The sequence below is a fragment of the Anolis carolinensis genome, unplaced genomic scaffold (genome assembly GCF_035594765.1).
Source record: "Anolis carolinensis isolate JA03-04 unplaced genomic scaffold, rAnoCar3.1.pri scaffold_7, whole genome shotgun sequence".
Lineage (NCBI taxonomy): Eukaryota > Metazoa > Chordata > Lepidosauria > Squamata > Dactyloidae > Anolis > Anolis carolinensis.
The window spans coordinates 20,789,935-20,802,631 of record NW_026943818.1 but is presented as its reverse complement, the minus strand read 5'-3'; the positions used below and the strand labels follow the sequence as shown (position 1 = coordinate 20,802,631).

General features: G+C 42.6%; 1 protein-coding gene across 2 annotated transcripts in view; it reads left to right on the top strand.

Moving 5' to 3' along the window:
- The first annotated feature begins 4,979 nt into the window (after positions 1–4,979).
- Positions 4,980–12,697, top strand: part of eln (elastin) — a 44,703-nt gene continuing 36,985 nt past the window's right edge. Inside the window, exon 1 of one of the 2 annotated variants that reach the window (XM_062959384.1) lies at positions 4,980–5,141. In XM_062959384.1, the coding sequence (XP_062815454.1) occupies positions 5,051–5,141 (91 nt within the window). In that variant the 5' untranslated portion in view covers positions 4,980–5,050. The remainder of the gene's footprint in view (positions 5,142–12,697) is intronic. The other variant, XM_062959385.1, reaches the window with a different exon arrangement.

Genomic DNA, 12,697 nt, shown 5'->3' with positions numbered 1-12,697 from the left:
AGAAAGAAAGAAAGAAAGAAAGAAAGAAAGAAAGAAAGAAAGAAAGAAAGAAAGAAAGAAAGAAAGAAAGAAAGAAAGAAAGAAAGAAAGAAAGAAAGAAAGACGTACACACTCTCAAATGCACACCCTTGAAGTTGGGAAACATAGTGCCGTCTGCGGTCGCTGACCCAGGCGGACGCAAAACATCTGGACAGACTGTGGGAGTTGTAGTCCAACCCTCTTTCCCTGGAAAAGATATAGATCTTCATACCCAGAGGCCTTTGGTTAATAGGTGCGTCTACAGTCAAACCATTGCAGCTAGGGTCAATTTTAACTGCCATGTCTCAATGCTATAGGATCCTGGGAGTTGCAGTTTCCCAAGGTCTTCAGCCTTCCATGGGTAGAGCAAGACGTTAGAGCTAGTGCAGTCGGGAGTTGTAGTTTGGGGAGGCACCTGCAGTCTTAGGCAGGAAGGCCTTGGGAAACTACAGCTCCCGGGAGTCCATATCATTGAGCCCTCATGGTCCAAGCAATGTCGAGTTGCATCCATTCCACAGTGGAGCAGGATGGACTCATGGACGACTGAAGACCTTGGGAAACTACAGCTCCCAGGAGTACATAGCATTGAGCCCTGGCAGTTCAAACAGTGCTGAGCTACATAGTGGAGATGGGCGGACCCATGGGTGGCTGAAGACCTTGGGAAACTACAACTCCCAGGAGTCCATATCACTGAGCCCTGGCAGTTCAAACAGTGCTGAGCTCCATAGTGGAGATGGGCGGACCCATGGGTGGATGAAGACCTTGGGAAGCTACAGCTCCCAGGAGTCCATATGGACGACTGAAGACCTTGGGAAACTACAACTCCCAGGAGTCCATATCATTGAGCTCTGGTGGTCCAAGCAATGTTGAGCTGCATCCATTCCACAGTGGAGCTGGATGGACTCATGGACGACTGAAGACCTTGGGAAACTACAACTCCCAGGAGTCCATATCATTGAGCTCTGGTGGTCCAAGCAATGTTGAGCTGCATCCATTCCACAGTGGAGCAGGATGGACTCATGGACGACTGAAGACCTTGGGAAACTACAACTCCCAGGAGTCCATATCATTGAGCTCTGGTGGTCCAAGCAATGTTGAGCTGCATCCATTCCACAGTGGAGATGGATGGACTCATGGACGACTGAAGACCTTGGGAAACTACAACTCCCAGGAGTCCATATCATTGAGCTCTGGTGGTCCAAGCAATGTTGAGCTGCATCCATTCCACAGTGGAGCTGGATGGACTCATGGACGACTGAAGACCTTGGGAAACTACAACTCCCAGGAGTCCATATCATTGAGCTCTGGTGGTCCAAGCAATGTTGAGCTGCATCCATTCCACAGTGGAGCAGGATGGACTCATGGACGACTGAAGACCTTGGGAAACTACAACTCCCAGGAGTCCATATCATTGAGCTCTGGTGGTCCAAGCAATGTTGAGCTGCATCCATTCCACAGTGGAGCAGGATGGACTCATGGACGACTGAAGACCTTGGGAAACTACAACTCCCAGGAGTCCATATCATTGAGCTCTGGTGGTCCAAGCAATGTTGAGCTGCATCCATTCCACAGTGGAGATGGATGGACTCATGGACGACTGAAGACCTTGGGAAACTACAATTTCCGGGAGTACACAGTATCGAGCACTGGCGGTCCAAGCAGTGTTGAGCTGCATCAATTCCACTGTGGACTGAAGACCTTGGATCCATGGATTCTTGTGATTTGTAGTTTGCTAAGTGTGTCCCCTTAAGCTGCAAAACCCACAATTCCTTGGGCAGTTAAATGGGAATTACAGTGCTATCTAAATGAATGCAATGAGTGCAATGTCCCCATTTTGCAGGAAGGCAAGATTGGATACCTCCTGAATGTTGCAGGCAAGTCTCCATATGTTTCTTTATGTCTGACATTTGTGATCTTGTTGAAGAAAGGAAAGTGGGATATAAATAGATGTAACAACAACACTAATCATTCATTTGTATCTGCATAGAGTGGCCTGTCTCTTGTTTTGCAGCAATTGTTTGTTTTGGTTGTTCTTTGGGGCCCTTGGTTACTTTTTGTAAGCCCAGAAAACTCACAGCAAGCCGGTTGCATCCTTGCCTGGATAACATTGGCCATCTTGACCATACTTTGCATGGCCAGACTTGTTTGCAGGACATCGCCGGGCCCAGGAATGTGTCGGCAAAAGCTCCTGCCAAAGCAAACCCATCCATCCCAGATGAGCGGCAAGAGATTGTTGCCGTTGCGGGGGATCGGATGTTCCTTTTGTCCGCCTGTGTGTTGTGTCAGCCACGTCCGGTGCCCTCCCTTGCCCTGTTCGGGGCTCCAGGTGTGGGATATCGGAGCACAACACAGCTTGAGCCACGTCTGGCCCTCGGCCCCCTTGGCTCCGCTTCTCCGGCTCAGCTGTTTGGAAGCAAAGGAAGAATGCTTTGGGAGACAGGCTCTCTCCAGACGTTCTGTGCCCCCAATTGTCTGGGTCCAAATGTTTTCCAGGCGTGGTGGACCCCCCTTCTCCAGGATGGACACCTATCAGGAGGGCTTGGATGGTGTCCTCCTGCTTGGATGATGTCCTCCTTGCAGTCCCTTCTGACTGCAAGGATGTGATTATCTATCTATCTATCTATCTATCTATCTATCTATCTATCTATCTATCTATCTATCTATCTATCTATCTATCTCTATCTATCTCTATCTATCTATCTATCTATCTATCTATCTATCTATCTATCTATCTCCTCAGTCATATCTATCCTCTCCTTCTCTCAATGATATAGATCATATCTATCATCATTATCTTTGGATGGATAGTCGTCTGTCAGGAGGGCTTGGATGATGTCCTCCTGCTTGTATGATGCCTCCTGCTTGGATGATGTCCTCCTGCTTGGATGGTGTCCTCCTGCTTGGATGGTGTCCTCCTGCTTGGATGGTGTCTTCCTGCTTGGATGATGTCCTCCTGCTTGGATGGTGTCCTCCTGCTTGGATGATGTCCTCCTTGCAGTCCCTTCTGACTCAAGGATGTGATGATATATCTATCTATCTATCTATCTATCTATCTATCTATCTATCTATCTATCTATCTATCTATCTATCTCCTCAGTCATATCTATCCTCTCCTTCTCTCAATCATATATATCATATCTATCACCATTATCTTTGGATGGACGGTTATCTGTCAGGAGGGCTTGGATGATGTCCTCCTGCTTGGATGAGGTTTTCCTGCTTGGATGATGTCCTCCTGCTTGGATGATGTCCTCCTGCTTGGATGATATCCTCCTTGCGGTCTCTTCTGACTCAAGGATTGGATGGTATACCTACCATCTCTCTCTCTCTCCTCAGTCATATCTATCATCTCCGTCTCTCAATCATGTATATAATATCTATGACCATTATCTTTGTCTGGATGGCCATCTGTCAGGAGGGCTTGGGTGGTGTCCTCCTGCTTAGATGATGTCCTCCTTGTGGTCCCTTCTGACTCAAGGATGTGATGATATATCTACCATCTCTCTCAGTCATATCTATCATCTCCTTCTCTCAGTCATATAGATCGTATCTATCATCATTATCTTTGGATGGATGCCCATCTGTCAAGAGGGCTTGGATGGTGTCCTCCTGCATGCCTGGATGGCCATTGTGGTCTCTTCTGACTCAAGGATGTGATGATATATCTACCATCTCTCTCAGTCATATCTATCATCTCCTTCTCTCAGTCATATAGATCGTATCTATCATAATTATTTTTGGATGGATGCCCATCTGTCAATAGGGCTTGGATGGTGTCCTCTTGCATGCCTGGATGGCCCTTGTGGTCTCTTCTGACTCAGGGATTTGATGATATGTCTACCATCTCTCTCTCTCTCTTCAGTCATATCTATCATCTCCTCTCAATCATATAGATCATATCTATCAACATTATCTTTGTCTGGATGACCATCTGTCAGGAGGGCTTGGTTGATGTCCTCCTTGCGGTACCAAGGACTCAAGGATTGGATGATATACCTACCATCTCTCTCTCTTCTCAGTCATATCTATCATCTTCTCTCAATCATATAGATCATATCTATCATCATTATCTTTGGATGGATGGTCATCTGTCAGGAGGGCTTGGATGATGTCCTCCTTGCGGTACCAAGGACTCAAAGATTGGATGATATATCGACCATTTCTCTCTCTCTCCTCAGTCATATCCATCCTCTCCTTCTCTCAGTCATATAGATCATATCTATCATCATTATCTTTGGATGGATGGCCGTCTGTCAGGAGGGCTTGGGTAGTGTCCTCCTGCCTGTCAGAAGATGTTTGGATGGGATGGCTCCCAACTCTTTGAGGCTATGATTCCATGATTTGCTTGAGCTGTCCAAACCATCAAAGATCCGAAGGTCACTCTGGAGTTCCCATGAAATGTCAGCCTTCTGACTTTGCTTCACTTTGGGGAAAGTTGGATTGCGGACAAACAGGGGCCCTGTCTATACTGACCATTTAACACAGTTTCAAACCACTATGGAAGTAAGCACAGGTGCTTGCCTTGGAAATCCTGGAAAAAGTTGGAGGCCCGGATGGTGCTGATGCAAGCCACGGAGCGCTGATGCGCATGAAGGGGGTTTGGAGCTAGCTTCGAACTGCGTCAAATGAGACAGATCCAGTCTAGAATTTGGGGATGAATCTGCTTTCCCGTCGCTGGTGTAGACACATCCTTGATGGAGCCGGGTCAGGGCTGCCGTCCCAAGCTAGAGGGAGCTCCAAACACCTCCTTTTCCTCCAAACTCTTGTCTTTTCTTGGCAGCCGTGCTCGCCTTTGGCAAGAGACTGGGCCCAGACAGAGATTTTTCGAAACAAGGGAAGCCAGCCCAAAAAAGTCTCCTGTTTGTTTGCCCTCTCTGGATGACGTCGTGTCCCGGGCCGTTCCCCTCCTCCTCCCTCTTTCTGTCCACCCACCCCCCGAAAAAAAAGTCTCTGGAAGCCGCAAATTGAGCTGCGGCACCGCTGGGATAAAACCGCTCAGCCCGCCAGCAGACTGGGGCATTGCTGGGGAGAGATGGCCAAGCCGTGGACTTCTTCCCTCCTCTCTGGAGCCGCCGGCCTCCTCCTTCTCCTCCTCTCCAGCCTCCCGGCTTCGTGGCAAGGAGGTAAGCTAAGGGAGAGCAACTCGAGGCTCAGGCTGCCTGGTTTGGGGGGTCAGCATGCAGCCCCCCCATGGAGAAGAAGGCCAGCCCTTGGACAGGCCGCTGGTGGACACCCTTGCCTCCTTTCCAGCTTCTCCTTCTGTGAGGATCCTCCAACTTTCTGGTCTTGTCTTAATGCAGATGCTGGACCTCCTTTCCATCTTCTCCTTCTCTGGGCATCTTCTAATTTTCCAGTCTTCTCTTCCGGTGGCTGATGGACCTCCTTGTCTCCTTTCCATCTTCTCCTTCTGTGAAGATCTTCCAACTTTCTGGTCTTATCTTATTGCAGATGCTGGACCTCCTTTCCATCTTCTCCTTCTCCTAACTTTCTGGTCTTCTCTTCCGGTGGATGATGGATATCCTTGTCTCCTTTCCATCTTCTCCTTCTGTGAAGATCTTCCAACTTTCTGGTCTTGTCTTAATGCACATGCTGGACCTCCTTTCCATCTTCTCCTTCTCTGGGCATCTTCTAACTTTCCGGTCTTCTCTTCCTGTGGATGATGGATATCCTTGCCTCCTTTCCATCTTCTCCTTCTGTGAGGATCTTCCAACTTTCTGGTCTTCTCTTCCTGAGGATGATGGACATCCTTTTCTCCTTTCCATCTTCTCCTTCTGTGAGGATCTTTCAACTTTCTGGTCTTGTCTTAATGCACATGCTGGACCCCCTTTCCATCTTCTCCTTCTGTGAAGATCTTCCAACTTTCTGGTCTTGTCTTAATGCATATGCTGGACCTCCTTTCCATCTTCTCCTTCTCTGGTCAACTTCTAACTTTCCGGTCTTCTCTTCCTGAGGATGATGGACATCCTTTTCTCCTTTCCATCTTCTCCTTCTGTGAGGATCTTCTAACTTTCCGGTCTTCTCTTCCGGTGGATAATGGTCATCCTTGTCTCCTTTCCATCTTCTCCTTCTGTGAGGATCTTCCAACTTTCCGGTCTTGTCTTTATGCAGATGCTGGGCCTCCTTTCCATCTTCTCCTTCTGTGAGGCTCTTCTAACTTTCTAGTCTTCTCTTCCGGTGGATGATGGACATCCTTGTCTCCTTTCCATCTTCCTCTCTGGGCATCTTCTAACTTTCCGGTCTTCTCTTCCAGTGGATGATGGATATCCTTCTCTCCTTTCCATCTTCTCCTTCTGTGAGGACCTTCCAACTTTCTGGTCTTGTCTTAATGCACATGCTGGACCCCCTTTCCATCTTCTCCTTCTGTGAAGATCTTCCAACTTTCTGGTCTTGTCTTAATGCACATGCTGTACCTCCTTTCCATCTTCTCCTTCTCTGGTCAACTTCGAACTTTCCGGTCTTCTCTTCCTGTGGATGATGGACATCCTTGTCTCCTTTCCATCTTCTCCTTCTGTGAGGATCTTCTAACTTTCCGGTCTTCTCTTCCAGTGGATGATGGATATCCTTCTCTCCTTTCCATCTTCTCCTTCTGTGAGGATCTTCCAACTTTCCGGTCTTCTCTTCCAGTGGATGATGGATATCCTTGTCTCCTTTCCATCTTCTCCTTCTGTGAAGATCTTCCAACTTTCTGGTCTTGTCTTAATGCAGATCCTGGACCTCCTTTCCATCTTCTCCTTCTCTGGGCATCTTCTAACTTTCTAGTCTTCTCTTCCGGTGGATGATGGACATCCTTGTCTCCTTTCCATCTTCCTCTCTGGGCATCTTCTAACTTTCCGGTCTTCTCTTCCAGTGGATGATGGATATCCTTCTCTCCTTTCCATCTTCTCCTTCTGTGAGGATCTTTCAACTTTCTGGTCTTGTCTTAATGCACATGCTGGACCCCCTTTCCATCTTCTCCTTCTGTGAAGATCTTCCAACTTTCTGGTCTTGTCTTAATGCACATGCTGGACCTCCTTTCCATCTTCTCCTTCTCTGGTCAACTTCTAACTTTCCGGTCTTCTCTTCCTGTGGATGATGGACATCCTTGTCTCCTTTCCATCTTCTCCTTCTGTGAGGATCTTCTAACTTTCCGGTCTTCTCTTCCGGTGGATAATGGACATCCTTGTCTCCTTTCCATCTTCTCCTTCTGTGAGGATCTTCCAACTTTCCGGTCTTCTCTTCCAGTGGATAATGGACATCCTTGTCTCCTTTCCATCTTCTCCTTCTGTGAGGATCTTCCAACTTTCTGGTCTTGTCTTAATGCAGATGCTGGGCCTCCTTTCCATCTTCTCCTTCTGTGAGGCTCTTCTAACTTTCTAGTCTTCTCTTCCGGTGGATGATGGACATCCTTGTCTCCTTTCCATCTTCCTCTCTGGGCATCTTCTAACTTTCCGGTCTTCTCTTCCAGTGGATGATGGATATCCTTCTCTCCTTTCCATATTCTCCTTCTGTGAGGACCTTCCAACTTTCTGGTCTTGTCTTAATGCAGATTCTGGACCTCCTTTCCATCTTCTCCTTCTCTAGGCATCTTCTAACTTTCTGGTCTTCTCTTCCTGAGGATGGTGGACGTCCTTTGTCTCTTTCTGGTCTTTCACTGCAGGCAGTGGACCTTCTTGCCTCCTTTCCATTCTCTACTTCTCTGAGCACCTTCCAACGGTCTGTTCATCTCTTCCAGTAGCATTGCACCTCCTCCTTTCCATCCTCTCCTTCTCTGAGCACCTTGAACTTTCCTGTCTTCTCTTACCATGGATGGTGGACCTCCTTGTCTCCTTTCCATCTTCTCCTTCTCTGAGCACCTTGAACTTTCCTGTCTTCTCTTACCATGGATGGTGGACCTTCTTGTCTCCTTTCCATTTTTTTCTGGGAAACGTCTTCCAACTTTCCAGTTTTGTCTTCTCAGATCTCCCGTTTTCTTCTTTCCTCTGCTCTCTTTGCATCCCTTCTCTCACTTTCTCTGAAAGGAATAAAACTTCCCAACTCTTTGCTCCATCCTTCTGATGGAAAAGGGTCTCCAAAACCAGGTGGATAGGGAAACGGTGATGTTACCATTATATTCTCCACTTTAAAAAAAAATCAGAGCTAAATAGGGTAGGAAGAGTGTCAGTATGAGCTTTGGTCATGGAGATGGATCCGAGAGCACCCCTAAGCATGTACGGAGTGTTCTGAGTAAGTCTGGATGGTGGTTAGAACATGGGATCATGGAGTTTGTATAGAAAAGGTAGTGACCTAAAAAGTGTGTTTTTTGTCCTAATTTCCAAAGTTACTAACAAGTTGGTTAGTAAGAGCCATCCCTGTCCTTGCTCTGTGTTCCAATTTGGCATCCTTTTCGAGGTGACTTTGGAAATTTTGCCCAGTTTTGGTTGCAAAGGAGAATGGAAACGGGAGATTGACACTTTGGGATCCCTTTCTGACTTGTAAAGGATCCAAGAAATGGGACCAATCATCTCTCCGATCTGTCCAATGCCCAGTGGGTTCTCTTGTTCCTTCTTTAAGAACTTCTCAATCCGGTCAAACTTCGCACGTCCGTCTGCGACTTCTATATTTTCTTGGACCAAGTTGTCTGAACCCCCTTGGGTTTTGGTCGGCAATCACAATTTGTTTCCAGTGAAATGATGTATTCTTCCCAAGCTCTGCTTCGGCGGAACGGTTGGGATGCGTCTTGGAAGAGAAATGTGTTTAATTTTGCAGCGGATGAATTGTGACGGCTTATGTCTCAGAGAGATAAGAAAGATATTTTTGGGTAAGGCTTGGCTTGCTGACTCGAGCGTGCTAAAGGTGCTTTATAGGTATAGATTTGTGAAATGTTTCAGTCTGTATGGAGAATCCCAGTACTATAGGATCATGGGAGAAGCCCAATGGTCATCTAGTCTGACCACCAATTTATTATTTATTTATTTAGCGACATTTATATCCCGGCCTTCTCATCTCGAAGGGGACTCAGGGTGGCTTATGTACATACAATATATTATATTATTCGTATAGCACAATATAAGCATTATATATTACTATATTGTACTATAACACTATATTGTAATATTATTAGTAATATAAATATACCATTATAATAGTGTATTATTATTATTATATTGTATTACATTATACCATTATTATTATTATTATTATATGCACATACAATATATTATATTATTTAAAAAATTATATTATATTATATTTATTTATTTATTTATTAGCTGCATTTATATGCCGCCCTTCTCATATAAATATTATTATATAAATATTATAATATTATAATATTATTATTAAATATGCTCAAAGAAGGACACCCCATAGACTTCTTGAATGTATTGCCAATGGTTCCCGGTGCTCAAACATTGACAACCCATAGACTTCTTGAATGTATTGCCTATGCTGAATAAGTTTCCCCGGTTAGATATCGATGGATATAACCCAATAGTTACAATATAATATATGATATATGCATATAATATTAATAATATGATAATGTAATACAATATTATAATAATAATATACGAAATCTAGCATATCTATCTTGTTTGCTGTGTCATACAATGTCATTGTGTCAATAATAATAAGAATAATAATGGTAATAATACACTCTTGTAATGGTATATTTATCTTATGTGTATTATGAGTAATAATATTACTAATACTGAACTAAGGTCTACGTGCAAGGCTCTTGGAAGAATAGAATTAAGTAGCTATTTATTTTAAGCTTGTATTTTATTAATTAATGTTAATTGTTTTAGATGTGTGGTTGATTTTTATTATTGTATCTGGGCATTGAATTTTGCCAGTTGTTGAAAGCTGCCTTGAGTCCCCTCGGTGAGAAAGGCAGAGTAAAAATGTTGTAATAATAATAATAATAATAATAATAATAATAATAATAATAATAATAATACATCACACAGTCCTAGACACTTGGGAAGTGTTCGACTTGTGATTTTGTGATATGAAATCCAGCATACCTATCTTGTTTGCTGTGTCATAATAAAGTAATAATAATAATAATAATAATAATAATAATTAGATCTATTTAATATATTCCCTCTGGAACTTTAGCCTCAAACAATGACAACCCATAGACTTCTTGAATGTATTGCCAATGCTCAAACAAGGCTGATTCAATGTATTACCAATGGATCTCTATGCTCAAACGACAACCAGTAATTGATTGCCAATGGGAGAATAATAAAAATAAAATAAATATCAACAAATGCATGGTTAAATCCCATTGATTCTTATAGGAAACGACACCTTCCAGTTCTTTCAATAGCTTTGAAGGTAATTTATTCGGTCCTAATGACTTGAATCCATTTGGAGTAGCCAGATATTCTTATACTACCGATACCATACGGCCTTTCCTTTCCTGCTCCAATGGGAATTTAAAAATTTGATCCGCCCAATTAAAAATTAAAAAGCAATCCATTCAATGCGTTGAAAAGCTATAATGCTATAAATTATAGAAAGCGTCGCCAATTTCTCCCCCAAAAAAGGGGGATGGTCGAAGCCCGCGACACGCAAGGATGACAAGTAGCTATTTCACAAGTCAGCAGGAACGAATGCCGAGATTCCAATTCTTTTCAACATGTGTTTCTCTGTTTTTATTAAAAAAACATATTTTCCAGATTCATAAATTCCATGATGCACATATTACTGCCTTCGTGGAGGGCCCAATGCTTCCAAAATTTGGGATTTTTTTTTCTTCTGGCGTCTCATTCCATGTCAAAATGACAAATTTTCCAAAGAAGGCACTTCTTCTTTGATTCTGCTTTCCTTGCATGGCCACCCAGTCCAACCCCCTTCTGCCATGAAAGGAAGGCAGAATCAAAGCACCCCCAACAGATGGCCACCCAGCCTTTATTATTATTAATATTATTATTATTATTAGCGACATTTATATCCCTCCCTTCTCACCCCGAAGGGAACTCAGGGCGGCTTACAAGTTATATATACATACAATAAATTATATTATTAGTATAGCACAATATAAGCACTACATAAGCATTATATATTACTATATTGTACTATTATTATTATTATTATTATTATTATTATTATTATTATTATTTCTTTCTTTCTTTCTTAGTGACATTTATATCCCGCCCTTCTCACCCCGAAGGGGACTCGGGGCGGCTTACAAGTTATATATACATACAATAAATTATATTATTAGTATAGCACAATATAAGCACTACATAAGCATTATATATTACTATATTGTACTATTATTATTATTATTATTATTATTATTATTATTATTATTATTTCTTTCTTTCTTTCTTAGTGACATTTATATCCCACCCTTCTCACCCCGAAGGGGACTCGGGGCGGCTTGCAAGTTATATATACATACAATAAATTATATTATTAGTATAGCACAATATAAGCACTACATAAGCATTATATATTACTATATTGTACTATTATTTATTTATTTATTTATTTATTAGTGACATTTATATCCCGCCCTTCTCACCCCGAAGGGGACTCGGGGCGGCTTGCAAGTTATATATACATACAATAAATTATATTATTAGTATAGCACAATATAAGCACTACATAAGCATTATATATTACTATATTGTACTATTATTTATTTATTTATTTATTTATTAGTGACATTTATATCCCGCCCTTCTCACCCCGAAGGGGACTCAGGGCGGCTTGCAAGTTATATATACATACAATAAATTATATTATTAGTATAGCACAATATAAGCACTACATAAGGATTATATATTACTATATTGTACTATTTATTATTATTATTAATTTCTTATGACATTTATATCCCACCCTTCTCACCCCGAAGGGCACTCAGGGCGGCTTACAAGTTATATATACATACAATAAATTATATTATTAGTATAGCACAATATAAGCATTATATATTATTATATTGTACTATACGACTATATTGCAATATTATTAGTAATATTGCATGTAATACAAATATACAATAATAATAATAATAATAATCCAGCATATTTATCTTGTTTGCTTTATCATACAATGTCATTGTGTCAATAATAATAATAATAATAATAATAATAATAATAATAGCAGAAACCCAAGTGCTCCCTGGAGCATACTTTGAGAACTGCTGCATTAAAGAAATCACTGTTTGAGCCTAGAGATCCATTGGGAATATATTAGAGAAATTAATGACTTCTCTGATATATTCCCAATGCATCTCTAGTCTCAAACAGTGACGACCCACAGACAGGAAGCTATGGGGTTTCATTGGGGCCGTGGTGGTGAGGTAGGTTAAACTGCTAAGCTGCAGAACATGCTGAACGGACAGTCAGCAGTTCGAATCTGCGGAGTGGGGTGAGCTCCTGTTGTTAGCCCCAGCTTCTGCCAACCTAGCAGTTCGAAAACATGCAAATGTGAGTAGATCAATAGGTACCGCTCCGGCGGGAAGGTAACGGCACCCCATAATGTCGGACTCAACTAGACTTAATGTCAAGGGGAAACCTTTACTTTTACTATGGAGTGTCCTTGTTAAAATTAGAGAGATTTTGGGAACTCAACTTCGAATCCCAGACTGTCTGAAAACGGTTCGGAAAGGGAACGGATGTCAACCTGGAAAGGCCAGGATTGTAGGAAACGGTTTACATTTCTTGCGGCTCCAATTACTCCAAAGGAAAAGGAATATGGG